This window comes from Haliotis cracherodii, unplaced genomic scaffold (assembly GCF_022045235.1).
Source record: "Haliotis cracherodii isolate W230 unplaced genomic scaffold, xgHalCrac1.p SCAF_4, whole genome shotgun sequence".
Classification (NCBI taxonomy): Eukaryota; Metazoa; Mollusca; class Gastropoda; order Lepetellida; family Haliotidae; genus Haliotis; species Haliotis cracherodii.
Genome location: NW_027266297.1, coordinates 35,159,096 through 35,176,654, shown reverse-complemented (window position 1 = coordinate 35,176,654; position 17,559 = coordinate 35,159,096). Strand labels below are relative to the sequence as shown.

General features: G+C 39.7%; 1 protein-coding gene across 1 annotated transcript in view; it reads left to right on the top strand.

The window, feature by feature from the left end:
- Nucleotides 1-1,135: 1,135 nt before the first annotated feature.
- Nucleotides 1,136-17,559, top strand: part of LOC139480405 (serine/threonine-protein kinase Sgk1-like) — a 140,277-nt gene continuing 123,853 nt past the window's right edge. The window contains exons 1-2 of the mRNA XM_071263470.1: nt 1,136-1,243; nt 10,709-10,814. Of these exons, the coding sequence (XP_071119571.1) occupies nt 10,722-10,814 (93 nt within the window). The 5' untranslated portion in view covers nt 1,136-1,243; nt 10,709-10,721. The remainder of the gene's footprint in view (nt 1,244-10,708; nt 10,815-17,559) is intronic.

Here is a 17,559-nt window from a genome sequence, read left to right as displayed (position 1 = left end):
GCATATCTTAACTAGACTTGCAGAAGTTTTTACTGCAATAATTATTATTATAAATCATAATTTCTAGATTATATTAATAATAAGAACAAGTTGTCATTATAATAGCCTGGCGTCCTGTACTGTCCGCTTATCTAGACTTACTATTAAAAGGATAGAATTACTAATTTACTATACACCCATGGACTTGTCATTCAGTACGACCTTGAAGCAAGGCTACATCTAAACCAGATGTTACTGTTTCAAGAGTTATATATGTAAAGTGAAACTGCTAATCCAACAATTTCACCGAAAATACAACCGTTCAGATTAATGGTGTTCCACTGAACGAGGAAAGTTACAACTGATATTTTTTTTGAAAAATAGGGTGTTCAGATTCCAAGACGGAAAACCACATAAATGCGTGAACAGCTTTTACATTGTTTATGATTATTGATTTAATTATACAGGTTTTGATTGCAATAACCTTTCAAAATAGTCAATTTATTACCCTTGGTGAAAATCATAAAACGTGCAGATCTTCCCATCCTGGCATATATTCAAAATACCGAAATGAAGGAGAAACAAGAATGGTATTGATTCCACAGTTTTTATTAAAGAATCTGTGAAAGAAATCTTAATTACAGGGATTTGTGGGTTTGATGAAAGGGGAATATATCTGGAACATGAAATGTTTCGATTGCCATTATATCTGAGAGCGTTGTGGAAACTCTATTGGCAATGTTTTATCTTACATATTTTAAGTGTCTACATAGCCTAGTAAACCTAATACATGGCACCATTAACCTCTAAAGAGTACGTGACTGTTTTGTTAATTTTCCCGAAGTGACAATGTGGTGCTTCATTACTTTCTCCATGATTAGAATCACGCGTATGTAATAAGTTGTAGGGAAGTATTGTCAATCGACACAGTGAAGGGAATGACGCTCTTCGATTGGATGAAAGTTTATTGCCAATGTTTTGATGCAACACGTGGGTAGGCGGGGTCCCAATTCATTATCGAAGTCAATTAAAACTTTATCAACACGAAACGGTCGTTTAATATGTTCATTAACAAAGACAAGATTAGTCTATTCCCAGTCCCAAAGTATGTATATATTTGAGTAATGCCCACACGCTCTCGGAACTGAACACGGTCACATGACTTAATGGGTCATGTCAAGAGGTGTGTCTCTTCCCCTTTGGTTTCAGGAGGACTGAAAGTAACCGTGATTTCTGACCTGAAGTGAACGAGGGCTAGGAGCTTGTGAGTATTTTACTGCTATCAACATTTGTGCAGTGGATTGCCAGGGCATTGTGGGTTTATTATGACTTCAAGATTTATTTTTGAAAGATGTATTTAGTACATCATTAATGGGTGCACTTTGGCGTCTGATAAAAATAGATACATTTCCTGTTGATTTCACAGCTATGCAACCGTCATTGTTTTAAGTTGTTGACTGTGGAGAGAGATTTCAGCTTAGAATACACTTTAAAATGTGCGATCGGTAAGAGATATTATTGAACTGACCTTTTGTTTCCTGATTTTTCTGTTAGTGGTAGCCTGTTTTACAGTAGCCCATTGAAATAATACATGTACAGTTAAAAATAAAATCATAATGATCTTCTTAAATATATCTATTTGAAAGTGTAAACATTACATTAACTTTTCTTTTTCATAATTCCTGTTTTGTATTTATGTGCATTTTCCTGTTATCTGCTCTCCACTTACATGTTATCATTTAAGGAAGACATGGAGTTAGAATTATGACATTATTCATTCAAATATGTTAAATAATTTGGGTCTTGTTAAATTCAATAAGTTTATACAAAAGTTTCCATTTCAGCATGTATGCACCCATGAACAGAAATATGACAGTATCATTTCCTTGTTTGCAGTATTTGTAATAAGGAAATGCTAGGCACAACTGATTTTCCAATGTAGTTACAATAGAACATGATACATGCACTTTTCTATATAAATGAAATAATCTTGAACATCATTTAATTTCACTTCCAAATGACAATTCAGATTTCTTAGCTCACTTGAGCTGAAAGTTCAGGTGATTGCATGATAAGTTTGTACGTCCATTGTACAGTTTTACTGTCTTTAGACAACTCCTCTGAAGGCATCAAGCTTACAAATCTGTTAACTTTGAATGAATTTCCTCAGCCATTCGGTCTCTGAAACGTGACATCAGTATTTCCATCATGATGTTAACATAGTAGCATGAGTACAAGTCCCGTTTGTGTCTTCAGCATCCCGTGCTTGCCGTAAAAAGCAACTATGCTTGCTGTAAGAGGCGACTAACATGATCGGGTGGTCAGGCTCCCTAACATGGTTGATGGATCTCATCGTATCCCAATTACGTGGATCGATGCTCATGATGTCAATCATTGGATTGTCTGGTCCAGACTCGTTTATTTACAGACCTCCGTCATATAGCTGGAATATTGGTGAGTGCGGCATAAAACAACAAACAAACAAACAAAATATGTATCATTTTGAAATTTAATGTAAGCATGTGTTATGATGTTTGACCTATCATTAAGAAAATTTTGATGATTGTGTCTTCTACTTCACAACTACTGTTACTAATTTAAATATAAGCCTCTTATGATCTAAGTTTACAAATATTAACATAATCAGAGACTTGGGGTTCTGTCATCTCCAATCATTTGAGGGGTGGTTAGATGGCCTAGTGGTTAAAGCGTTCGCTCGGGTTCAATTCCCCACATGAGTACATTTTCTGGTGTCCCCTGCCATGATGTTTCTTGAAAATATCTAGAACTCTATGGTTACACTAGAAGTTGCTAATGTTCGCATTTCTTTCTGACTATGCACGCATTCCTTCTTATTTTACAGGTTTGAAAAAAGATAAAACTTTAGTCAACTTCCGTGTATGCATGACCAGATCGTTTTATACATGTATCTAAATACACTTTGCCAGGGCTATGGTCAATTGGACATTATGTACCCAACTCTTGAGACCTGTAGCGGGTACCCGGGTAGGGTTGGGTAATAGTGGGGTGGGTACCCGGGGAGTAAATCTGGACTCATCCCAGCCCTTGTAGAATCACATGCTATGATTTCATATTTACTTCCTAGTTTCGAGTACTTGAGTCTGACACATCCTGTTTATGCCATGTCCTTCCCTGATTTCCTCACATTTTCTTGAAAATGTTGGGTTATGTATTAACAGTAAATCAAAGGGAAGTATTGTCGAAATTCTTGAAATAGTTTTCAATTTTCCTGGTTTTAGGAACGTTTTGTAATTAGGGCTGGGACGAGTCCAAACTTACTACCCAGGTACCCACCACTTTATTACCCGACCCTACCCGGTTACCCGTTGTAGATATTTAGAGATATCGGTAGGTACAAACTGTCGGATTTGGAAAAGTTTGACCATAGCACTGGCAAAATGTATTTAGATACACGTGTAAAAGGATCCGGTCATGCATACACTGAAGTTTACTGCATGAAGTTTTATCTTTATTCAAACATATACAAGTCAGAAGGAATGGGTGCATTGTCAGAAAGAGATGCGAACGTTAGTGACTGGTAGTGTAACCATAGAGTTTTAGATAAATTTTTTCATCAAACAATATCACATGACTAATCACGGGTCCGGGTAGTCCTGTGGGTACCTGGGTCCTACTCAGGACCCACCCGAAATGAGTACCCAAGTTATCCGTCCCAGCCCAAATTTCCATGTCCCAGTTGTAAAAGAATGCTTATTTCAAATATGGAGTTTTTATTGAAAGAATTATGCCTCCCATACTCGTTATACTGTAAATCGTGAAATTAATGCTCCTCTATTATAATGCAGGTACTAACCCCTAGCCCAAAATGTGTCGTGAATTAATGCGAGTTTCCCTACCTCTGGAATTTACACACTAATCAGCATACAACAACACAAGACTTCCATTACCGTATTCGACGTAATAAGCGCCCACGGCGATTTTTCTTAATATATTGGCTAGTGAACAATCCCAATTAACATCCCTTCCAATTGATCATTGTACACAAGACTTATTTATTTGTGTATAATACGCACTCGTGTGTTATGTGCACCCTTAATTAAATTCTGGCAAATATATCTGTCGTGTTTAATACGCACAGATTTTTCTTCTGTATAATTTCAGGCTGTCAGCATAAACCACAAAATTTACAATCTTTTCAACTCTCTTTCCCTTTCTCACCAAACTTATCATCTAATAAGAGCCCCCTATTTCTAATTTTGAGAGTGCCCTGGGCATTTATTACGTCAAATATGGTATAGCGTTGTAACAGTTTGATTTACCTTACCTTTACCACAGACGTAACTCCTCCCTCTATCATGTAACCTAACCTCCAGTACATCAAGAGCAGGACATTCCACGTGAGAAATATTTCAGGTCAACCAGCAAAGACTGTAAAAGTATTGTTACACAAGTTAGTAACATATGTGGTATCTCCATGGGCAAGTGACTTTGTTCGAAATATGCCTCTCTTCACCCAGCAGTGAATGGGTACCCGGTAGGATGAGATGACAATGTGGATGTTAACTTTCTAGTACCTCACAGGCAGCTTGGGTTGTATACTCTCCAGGCAGCCGAGGTAGAAATTGGAGTGTACGCTGATCCATTGACTGAGTTAATGATGTACTTTGAGCATGATAGTCAGCATGGAAAAAGCACCATACAAATGTAGTAGTAGTAGTAGTAGTAGTAGTAGTAGTAGTAGTAGTAGTAGTAGTATGGTAGTCATCAGCATGAATGCTGTTACTGTACTGGAGACTTTCTCCACATGAGTCAGCAGTATTTTGCTTCTAATCATAAGATTATTTTATAAGCTTGCAAAGAACAAAGAAGCCTTCATGTATTGTTGGCGATAGGGATGTTGACAACCCAGGTACCCACCTCCCTATTACCCGACCCTACCCGGGTACCCGCTGTAGGTTGCAAGAGATAGGTACAACATGTCCGATTGGGAATAGTTTGACCCTAGCCCTGGATAAAATGTATTTAGATACTCGTATAAGACGATCTGGTCATGCATACACTGAAGTTGACTGAAGTTTTATCTTTATTCAAACACATAAAAGTCAGAAGGAATGTGTGCATAGTCAGATCTGTTTGTTTGTTTGTTGTTAAACTCCGCACTCAGCAATAGTCAAGCTATATGACAGTGGTCTGTAAATAATCATGTCTGGACCAGACAATACAGTGATTGAAATCATGAGTATCAATCCACGCAATTGGGATACGATGAGATGCATCAACCAAGTCGGCGAGCCTGACCACCTGATCCCATTAGTTGGCTTTTAAGACAAGCATAGTCGCCTTTTACAGCAAGCATGGGTTCGTGAAGACCTCTTCTACCCCGAATCTTCACAGGTCGCATAGTCAGAAAGAAATGCGAACATAACGTGATATAGTTCAAGATCATTTTTGTCATTAAACAATATATCACATGACTAACTATCCGGGTCCGGGTTGTCCTGTGGGTACCCAGGTCCTTCTCAGTACACACCTGACCGAAGTACCCGAGTTACACGTCCCAGCCCTAGTTGGCGACCAGCTTGATCAATTTGCAACCTGTGTCAACACGCTGACCACACTTGACTGGAGTTAACTACATTGTTTATTGCAACCTTGTATGTCATTGTTTCCGGCATGTGGACTGAACCGGACAATAAACTCCAATCTGTCCAGATAATAATACGTCACTTTATTAATACAAGCACGGAGAACTCACATTTTTCACACTATTTTCGTGCATGCATCAGTTTCAGGATTTACAGTTTATCAAAATATTAATAATGGCCTTTTTACACAAAATTGACTGGCAGTAGTGCTGCAACGTGTTTTTATGCTATGACGCCACTGCATTTATGACATGTAGGTGAGGTGAAATGGGGTTATGTCGCGTCCAAGATTATTGCACTTATATAGCGATGTGCGTGCACGTGTGTGTGTTGGGGGGGGCTGCTTGTACTAGTCCGGACTGATGCCGATTTATAGTGCTAGCACACTGAGATACCATGCCGCAGTTTAACATGAATACCCCACACAGACACAGTATACTGACTCTGAGCCGACCAGTTCTTGTTTTAGACCCTTAATGCTGTTCGCCAGACAGGGTAACAAGACCCATCTTTTAACGTCTTTTGGTATGACACGAGCGGGGATCAACTCCGGACCTTCCGCTCTCTGGGTGGACGCTCTACCACTAGGCCACAAAGGTGGTCTTGTGACATGTATGTTTGTGTGACATCATAACACTGTTACATGTGTATAATGATGCCATCAGCGGAATGTCGCTACACTTTAGACATTGTGGAAAATGCGAACATATTTATCCATTAACTCAATAAATTGAACACTAACCTGAAGAAATTATTTTATTTTATTATGAAGAACCAATATGTGGTTAAAATATTTTTCACAGCACTGTAAGATATAATCAGTAGAATGTCTCTGCACATTAAACAAAAATACAAACATATTTATCCATTTACACAATAACTTGAATACTTACCTATAGAAAGTATTTCATTTTCCTATTATGATCCATATGTGGTTAAAACATTTTTCACAGCACTGTAAGATACCATTAGTGGAATCTCGCTGCACTTTAAACATTGTGGAAAATACGCAAATGCAAATATATTTATCCATTTACTCAATAAATAAATGGAACACTGACCTGAAGAAATTATTATATTTTCTTATGATGATCCATATGTGGTTAAAATATTTTTTTTAAATTAGATGCTGTTTCTCACACTTTTTTTTGCAAAACTGTTAACAGTGAATGATTTCCCTGTATGTTGCAATAGTAAAGTATTAATATGGCACAGTATATAATAAGAACATCTGGTGCAATACATTGGCCACTAACACCCTTCCTTCTTTGATAGATTTTTAAAAAATCTTGTACTCTTAATACAGATCAGTGGACAACTCTAGGGTGGTTCAATATGATCCAGAGGGCAGGATCAGGACCTTTTTTTCTGGCACCTGCTGAAGGTGTCTCTATGTTGCCTCACATTGAGGGCTATCTCCGCATAGATCTATAATCACGAAGACACACGTTTATTCTTAGTCATGGCTGCAGTACATGTGGTCAGTGATGGCGTCGTTCACTATGTCATAGCACGAGCTAGCTGATACTACTGACTCTTAACATTGCTCACAATGGCAATACACTACACCTTCCATGTCAACCTATAAGACAAGATAATACTCTGTTATTCCAAAGGAAATTTGGGTTAGCCAAGAGAAAAAAGTAGCAGGTTCATGATTTAAGATAAATATGCAGACACACACATAAATACCACATCAAAAGGCGGAAAAGCACTAATCAACATAAAATGAGAAAAACTGTTTCAAAGGGAAACATGTGAGGCATGAATTAAAAGGTATCATGTTCCTGGTCACTGTGAGTCTTGGCTACAGTGTAGATCCCCTTTTTACAGACACTTTTAAAGTCAGTTAATCATGTTACTGGTCTCTGTGAGACTTGGCTACAGTGTGGATCCCCTTTTTACAGACACCTTTCAAGTCAGTCCATCATGTTCTTGGTCACTGTGAGATTTGGCTACAGTGTGGATCCCCTTTTTACAGGCATCTTTCAAGTCAGTCGATCATGTTCTTGGTCATTGTGAGATTTGGCTAAAGTGTAGATCCCCTTTTTACAGACACCTTTCAAGTCAGTCCATCATGTTCTTGGTCACTGTGAGACTAGGCTACAGTGTGGATCCCTCCTTCTTCAGATTTGTTTGTTGTCGCTACACTCAGCAATATTCAAGCTATATATGACAGCAGTCTAAAAATAATCGAGTCTAGATTCAGACAATCCAGTGATTCAGATCATGAGCATTCATCTATGCAATTGTGACATGCATCAATCTAGTCAGCGAGCCTGACCATCCGATCCTGTTAGTCGCCTCTTAAGACAAACGTAGTCGCCTCTTACGGCAAGCATGGGTTGTTGAAGACGCCTTCTTCAGCATCCTGGATCCACCTCCTTCATCTACACTACTAAGAACCAGTGCATCCTTTATTTATTCTCAATCTGTCCTTGTTTATTTTGGGTGTGACGTGATTTTCATTGGGCATTTTATGAACTTTTCACTTCAAGCAACGTGCACCTCTTAGTGTATCTATCCTCGTCAATCTAACAATTTACCGTATTCGACGTAATAAGCGCCCCGCTCTAATAAACGCCCACGGCGATATTTGCTGTTATATTGGCTAGTGAACAATCCCAATTAGCACTCCTTCAGATTGATCAATGTACACAAGAATTATTTATTCGCGTATAATACGCACTCGTGTGTTATATGCACCCTTAATCAAATTCTGGAAAAATGTATCTGTCGTATATAAACATATCAGGCTGTCAGCATAAACCACGAAATTTATCTTTCAACTCTGTTTTTTTTCACCAAAATAATATTTTAATAAGAGCACCCATTTCTAATTTTGAGAGCGCCCTGGGAACTTATTACATCGAATACGGTATCAGTGAAGATCTGGTCTTGCTTGTCATAAGTGGCAAAGAATGGGGATGGGTGGTAAGACTCGGTAACTTGACTCTGTTGATGCATGTCATCGTATCCCAATTGTGCAGATAGATGCCACCTGATGTCAGTCACTGGATTGTCTTGTCCAGGCACGATTATTGACAGACCACCGTCATATAGCTGGAATATTGCTGAGTGCGGCATTAAACAACAATCACTAACTAAATAATAAGTGAGTGAGAGTTGTTGCTGTGAAAATAGAAATAATCAATGTACTGGCAACTGGATGTCATTAACACCTAGAAGATTTTGTTATGAAGCTTGTTTTGCAAAGTTATTGTGGTCACATAGATTAGCATGGTCAATAATATTGTGTCTTCTTAATGCTTTCTTATCATTTGTTCTCTGTCAATATGGTACAGACAGTTAATGTCCACTTCTCATGATAAATATGTTTACATTGTCATTGAAATGCTTCCTGCTCTTTGAGTATTTCCTGCCAAAATGACTGAAACAACGGGAGAAAACATTTGCAGGCAGGAAGAAGAAGTCTTCTTGTGTGTCAGATTTATCAGTCCCACAATCCTGTTTTTTGTTTCGTATTTTAACTTTGTGACTTGGGTAGCGTGCACACAAACAGAAAGATGCTGACAGGACACCTTTGATAATTGAATTCAAGCTAAAGTGAAATTGGTGTACAATATATCTTAAAGACTGAACAAATCACAGTTGCACAGGAAGGGATATTTTTTCTTAAGATCCTGGGCAGTCAGGTAGCCTAGTGGTTAAAGCGTTCGCTTGTCACGCCGAAGACCAGGGTTCGATTCCTGACATGGGTACAATGTGTGAAGCCCATTTCTGGTGTCCCCCTGCCGGGATATTGCTGGAATATTGCTAAAAGCGGCGTAAAACCATACTCAATCACAATCTTAAGATCCTGTTTTCATGCCTGATTTTAGAGAGAATTTTTTCAATACTCTCAAGTCATTTTAACAGCCTAACATAAGTGAACACAGTAGCCCTCTTTCATCTTTGATCTGTGGTCAAGTGGAGAGAGTGTCTGCCCAGAGAACAGAAGTCTGTGGTTCGATCCCCGCCGCAAGTTATACCAAAAGATGTTAAAAGATGTTTAAAGTACACTTTACTTGTTGTAACCCTGCCTGGCGCTTGGCATTAATGGGCTAAAACAAGGATTGTTGGCTTGTGGTCAGGGTACTGTGTCTGATTGGGGTATCCATGTAAAACTGCTGCATGGTATCTCAGAGGGCTAGCATTGGTCCAGACTTGTACAAGCAGGCACTCACACAAGTACGTGCATGCAAGTCGTTATATAGTGCAATAATCTTGAACGTGACATTAAGCCCCACATCATCACACCTCATCCATCTTTGATCTTGACATAGCAGTATTAAGTGTACACACAATCATCCAAGCTCCACACAGGGACATCTCACAATGGCCCCTATGTGGAGCAGAGGGTGGTATTTGTAATGCTACACTTTGATCTCATGTAGATTGGATGTTAGCCGAATGCAGCGTGAAAGATATATCATACATAAAGAGTGATCCACTTTCTACACATTCATATAAGCTGACATGTCTTTATCTGACACTGGTAGTGGGAATGACCTTTTGTTTTTAATACAGTGTTTGGTAAAGATTATCATATTTTGAAATAGTTTTGATTAGAACATTCCGGAAATTCTTGTCTTATCTACCCCCACAAAAATAACTACCATGCGTTCCAAAATTTAAAATGCATATGCTATTTGTCTAATTTGCAAACTAAAATATTGACCTGCAGACATATGAGCAGATTTTGAACACTAGAACTATTCACTGGGTGGAGTCAAGTAGACAATGTATTCAGAAAACGACAATATGCAATCCAAAGCTGCTTACACTCTTACCTACTACATCATTAAACCATCTCCAAACACCTTCTTCAGGGGCAGTCGGGTAGCCTAGTGGTTTAAGGGTTCGCTCGTCACGCCGAAGTCCCGGGTTCGAAACCCGACATGGGTACAATGTGTGAAAGCCCATTTCTGGTGTCCCCCGCCGTGATATTGCTGGAATATTGCTAAAAGCGGCGTAAAACCATTCTCACTCACACCCAAACACCTTCTTATTTAATTTTATAGCTCAGTTTAAACCAACACTTACCAAATATATTCCTGTTTGTCAGTAAGCATATGTAATGGGCTTTTCATCCATTTCAGATGACCGATCACCATGAGTGATTTCCCAGATGACCGCCGCGGCATCCAACACCCAAGAGCATCCATCTCAGACACACAGACGTGGGAAAAAGAGAAAAAATATGTGGTCAGTTTCACCATGTTGCCATGGCCCTGATAGTGCTGTGCATGACGTTGTCCCATCACGATGGTTCCTGCACCATGTTGCCATGGCCCTGATAGTGCTGTGCATGACGTTGTCCCATCACGATGGTTCCTACACCATGTTGCCATGGCCCTGATGGTGCTGTGCATGACGTTGTCCCATCACAATGGTTCCTACCCCATGTTGCCATGGCCCTGATAGTGCTGTGCATGACGTTGTCCCATCGCGATGGTTCCTGCACCATGTTGCCATGGCCCTGATAGTGCTGTGCATGACGTTGTTCCATCGCGATGGTTCCTACACCATGTTGCCATGGCCCTGATAGTGCTGTGCATGACGTTGTTCCATCACGATGGTTCCTACACCATGTTGCCATGGCCCTGATAGTGCTGTGCATGACGTTGTCCCATCACGATGGTTCCTACACCATGTTGCCATGGCCCTGATGGTGCTGTGCATGACGTTGTCCCGTCACGATGGTTCCTGCACCATGTTGCCATGGCCCTGATAGTGCTGTGCATGACGTTGTCCCATCACGATGGTTCCTACACCATGTTGCCATGGCCCTGATAGTGCTGTGCATGACGTTGTCCCATCACGATGGTTCCTGCACCATGTTGCCATGGCCCTGATAGTGCTGTGCATGACGTTGTCCCATCACAATGGTTCCTGCACCATGTTGCCATGGCCCTGATGGTGCTGTGCATGACGTTGTCCCATCACGATGGTTCCTACACCATGTTGCCATGGCCCTGATGGTGCTGTGCATGACGTTGTCCCATCACAATGGTTCCTACACCATGTTGCCATGGCCCTGATAGTGCTGTGCATGACGTTGTCCCATCACAATGGTTCCTACCCCATGTTGCCATGGCCCTGATAGTGCTGTGCATGACGTTGTCCCATCACAATGGTTCCTACACCATGTTGCCATGGCCCTGATGGTGCTGTGCATGACGTTGTCCCATCACAATGGTTCCTACACCATGTTGCCATGGCCCTGATAGTGCTGTGCATGACGTTGTCCCATCACAATGGTTCCTACCCCATGTTGCCATGGCCCTGATAGTGCTGTGCATGACGTTGTTCCATCGCGATGGTTCCTACACCATGTTGCCATGGCCCTGATAGTGCTGTGCATGACGTTGTCCCATCGCGATGGTTCCTACCCCATGTTGCCATGGCCCTGATAGTGCTGTGCATGACGTTGTTCCATCGCGATGGTTCCTACACCATGTTGCCATGGCCCTGATAGTGCTGTGCATGACGTTCTCCCATCATGATGGTTCCTGCACCATGTTGCCATGGCCCTGATAGTGCTGTGCATGACGTTGTCCCATCACAATGGTTCCTACACCATGTGGGGGCACAGGTGGCCTAGTCGTCTAAGGCACCGTGATTCGCTGTGCAGAGTTGCGTCCCCTGGACATGCCAGAAACCTATGATTGTGGGTTCGAATCCCGGTTACCCCGATTACGTCTCTAGGTTTGTCAGCACCATACCCGTGCTGGTGGGTTTCACCGAAGTGGTAAACGTCTGAGACTTGCATCATTACGGGCTTTCCTCCCACATTAAGCTGACATGCCGTGATATAACTGGAATAATGTTAAAAGCGGCGTTAGAACCCAACTCACTCACTCCTACACCATGTCGTGAACCTGGTTTAACATGTCACACTGAGCAACATTAAAATGTAATTGCGTGCTTCACTTCAAATTTGTTGATATGTGTTGTCTGATGTAATGTGCTTGCAACATGGTTAAAGCAATAATGTAAAACAGAGCGTTAAAACCTGTATTGGGCCTGTTATCAATGAAAGGCCAGTCACTTCTTCAGAGCCACAACATTACACCTTAATTCTTTGATTTTATGAATGTTTCAAGCAGATATTCTGTTGAGAAATAGTAAGGGAGATAACTATTGTTATCCTGAGGTTGCTGTCCAGCACAGGAATGTGACAATGTTTTCTAATGGATAACTGAGATGAATAATTGAGTATATAAGAGTTGAAGCAGATTGAAAAATTTACACAGAAATAATTATGTAATAAATAATTAAATGAATAAATAAATTGTTAACTTTAAGGATAGATAGATAGATAGATAGATAGATAGATAAATAGACAGACAGACATACAGACAGACAGACAGACAGACAGACAGATATATAGATAGATTACAAACAAACAAATAAGAGTTTTTCCCAAGTAAAATTAATAATTCCTTTGAATATATGTGTAGTGTTTACCTATTAACAGGACATATTTGATGTATTTCATATTGTCAACATCTGGCATGCAACATTTCTGGGCAGGATCTAGAATCATCTGGTCTCAGTATATACTACTTAACATCATGAATGTGTGTGATTGGCTGCCTGAAGATGATGATGGTGTCATACAAATAGTATCCCATATTGCCTATTAACTGGAAGATGGTGTCATACAAATAGTATCCCATATTGCCTATTAACTGGAAGATAGTGTCATACAAATAGTATCCCATATTGCCTAGTTACTGGAAGATGGTGTCATACAAATAGTATCCCATATTGCCTTCTAACTGGAAGATGGTGTCATACAAATAGTATCCCATATTGCCTAGATACTGGAAGATGGTGTCATACAAATAGTATCCCATATTGCCTAGTTACTGGAAGATGGTGTCATACAAATAGTTCCCCATATTGCCTAGTTACTGGAAGATGGTGTCATACAAATAGTATCCCATATTGCCTAGTTACTGGAAGATGGTGTCATACAAATAGTATCCCATATTGCCTTCTAACTGGAAGATGGTGTCGTACAAATAGTATCCCATATTGCCTAGTTACTGGAAGATGGTGTCATACAAATAGTATCCCATATTGCCTAGTTACTGGAAGATGGTGTCATACAAATAGTATCCCATATTGCCTAGTTACTGGAAGATGGTGTCATACAAATAGTATCCCATATTGCCTAGTAACTCGAAGATGGTGTCATAAAAATAGTATCCCATATTGCCTAGTTACTGGAAGATGGTGTCATACAAATAGTATCCCATATTGCCTAGTTACTGGAAGATGGTGTCATACAAATAGTATCCCATATTGCCTAGTTACTGGAAGATGGTGTCATACAAATAGTATCCCATATTGCCTAGTTACTGGAAGATGGTGTCATACAAATAGTATCCCATATTGCCATGCCACTAATGCATGTTCAGCTTCATTTACAGTTAATAAAAGTAAGTACACAGTTAAAGTACACCAGTTGCCGTTACCTAGTTACGTAACAGTATGAAATTGCCCAGTCTCCCTCTCAAATGATGAGTAGCATAGTACTATTCTATTGAGAAACAGTAAGGGAGATAACTATTGTTTCTCTGCAGTCTTGTTTTGTCACCCCAAGGTTGTTGTCCAGCACAGGAATGTGACAATGTTTTCATCAATGTGTTTACATAGTTTGTTTAACATGTCACACTGAACAACAATATAATGTATTTGCATAGTTCACTTCAAATTTGTTGATATGTGTTGTCTGATGTAAACAGTGTTTTCACTTGTAGGAAAGAACTCATTGCATACATCCCCCCTCTACACATATCTAGGATTCCAAACTGAATGCCAAGCAAATTGGAATTTTTCTTATTATTTTGTTAAGAATTGAAAGAAATTATTTAAGTATTTTAACAGTGTATTTGAAATTAATTTGCTTGCAACATGTCTAAAGCAATAATGTAAAACAGAGCGTTAAAACCTCTTCCTCTGTATCGATGAAAGGCCGGTCAGGTGTTCAGAGCCACAACATTACACCTTAATTCTTTGATTTTATGAATGTTTCAAGCAGATATTCTGTTGAGAAATAGTAAGGGAGATAACTATTGTTATCCTGAGGTTGCTTTCCAGCGCAGGAATGTGACACTGTTTTCCTCTCTGTGTTTACATAGTATTTTCTTCTGGCAATCAACTTTATTTACGTTTAAAGAATAATCAATACTTCTTTTGCTGCTGCAAAAAATCTTATAGGTAATTAAAGCTTCAACTTGCAGCATATATATGAAATTCCAATCATTACTTTATAGTTTTTCATATGATACTGTTATGTTATAATGGTAGCGATGGGTTAGCTGAGGTGTTTAGGGATTTATCTAGACCTGCTCAGAGGCTTATATATTTGGCCATAAGTCTGCAGCAAATTAAATAAAAAATTCCCAATTTGAATTTAAAATTTTCCATTTCCTCAGAATTTACAAAAATAAGGACATTAAGAATTTGAGATTTTGAACAATGTCCCGATATTCTTGCCAAGGATGTTTAGTTCGGATTCCTAGATGACTTTGTTTGTTTATTGTTTAACACCACACTCAGCAATATTACAGCTACATGTTGGCGGCCTGTAAATAATCGAGTCTGGACCAGACAATCCATCCAGTGATTAACATCATGAGTATCGATCCACACAAATGGGATACGACGACATGCATCAACCAAGTCAACGAACCTGACCAACCGATCCCGTTAGTCGCCTCTTACGACAAGGATGACTCTTAGGGGTTAAAGCATTCGCCACAAATGCCAATTGGGAATTCCAGGTAGGAATTGGTCCACAGCAACCGGTGCTGGTTATAAGAGGCGGCTTGATGGAACGGGTGGTCAAGTTGGGTGACTTGGTTGATTGTGTGTCATTGTACCCTGACAGCATGGATTGTTGCTCATAACATCAATCACTAGAAGGATCAAAGAAAGAAGTGTCAACAATGTCATGAGTATTACACTGGTGAAGCCCATTTCTGGGGCCCCCACCATGATATTGCAGGAATATTGCTGACACATACCCATGTGTTATTAGGATGATAGTTGACTGGCCTATTGATATGCATCATTATATTTGAGTTAGCAGACATACTGGATGACTCAAAATCACATTTGCAAGGACTGCCAACAGGCCTTAGTATAAGTTAATCAGTGCTAGCCATTGAGCTGTGATCCAGGGATTGTTGGTGTAACAATGTCCTGTCAAGTTAAACGATCCAATTTTGTAAACAGTTGAGAGTTTAAAAGATAAGAAACTCAATTCCTTATGATTGGGGACACCTGTTGCAATACTTTCATTGGGGTGCTTTTATTGATTATTCAATATCAGGATTATCCAGTGTATCATGGGTCTATTCTGGCGACGTTACCATCTCTATCTTTCTTACCAGTACAGGAAACTATGTGTATAACGGACACGCTCATAACGAACTGACATGCCGTGATATAACCGGAATACTGTTATAAGCGGCGTTAAACCCAACTCACTCACTCACTATAACGAACTGATTGATATGACAAACTTACTTTTTATTCCCGGGCCATTTGTTGTATATATGCTGTATAAATGCTTATAACAAACTACAGTTATTACAAACTAATTTTAGAGGTCCCTTTGACTTCATTATAACCGTAGTTTACTGCAACTGACCACAGAATTTCTGTTGCTTGTGTCGAATTTAATTGGACAGTTGATATTATATTATAATATTATTATTATATTATGTTTTTGGTTTCTTGTTATTATTTCCTGTCAGGGGAAGCTATAGTAGAATGGTAGAGAATGTTTGTTTGTTTGTTTTGTAACACAGCGTTCAGAAATATTTATGACGGCTGTCTTTAAATAATCAAGTCTGATCCAGACAATCCATTGATGAGCAAGGATCTACGCAATAGGGATGCACTGACTTGATTCAGCCAAGTCAGAGAGCCTGCCCATCTGATCCTGTTAATCTCCTTTTACAACAAACATGGGTTGCTGATATGCTGTTGTAAAACTGAATATTTCTGGAAATAATTGGGTACCTCTGCAGCTTTTTTATAGAATATAGACAGCAATTTTCCCATGGTACTTAGTACACAAAGATAGGACAGTTTACATCTGATAGGGTCTGGTTTGACTGTTTCAGGGATACATATGATAAGCAATGAAAACTGACATCAAAATACACAAACTGAAAACATCTTAAGAATAAGGAAAGAGGTTATTATGCAAACAGAGTCTAATTTTACTTCTTCTGTCAAACACAGGTTAGCCAAATAGCCTTTCATGTTCAAAGTGTACTTGACAATGGCTAAAAAACCCACTCAGTGCTGTAGCTTAAATTAAACCCCAAATATGTTCCCGAGAACCAGACATCACATCACGCTATTTTTAAAAGAGCCGTCTAATTTTGGTGTGTGTGTGTGTGTGTGTGTGTGTTTGTGTGTTATGTTCGAGTCATTCAAACACAAAGTGTTCCATTTCATCCCTGAATTGTAACAACTCAGTCCCATCCTCCCCGTTGTAATTTCGCCAACTTGGCACAATATTTAGCTCAATTTGTATTGGCGATATTGATCAAAGTTCAGGATTCCCTTGGTCCAGATTTGGGGGAAATTCTCCCTTCTCACAGGCAGATCAATTGGTATTATGTGTGGGACTAGTTTGGGGATGGGGCTTTTTGAATTAGGCACTGACTAGGGTTAAAGGTCAGGCGCAAAATATTTTGATTAGTTTTGACATTAGTTGTGCTTTGGGGTAAAGGGGATGATGTTGGTGTGTTCTCTGACAGGGGGAGGTGGCAGGGCAGAGGCGCTGAGTGCTTGTTTCAGCTGGGGACGTTAAGGATGAAGAGGGGGAATGAGGGATGAAGAGCAGCTAAATTGGGGAATCAGAGCAGGGCGTAATTTAAGGCCGTACCATAAATATCAGAGACACCCCTCGGACGTT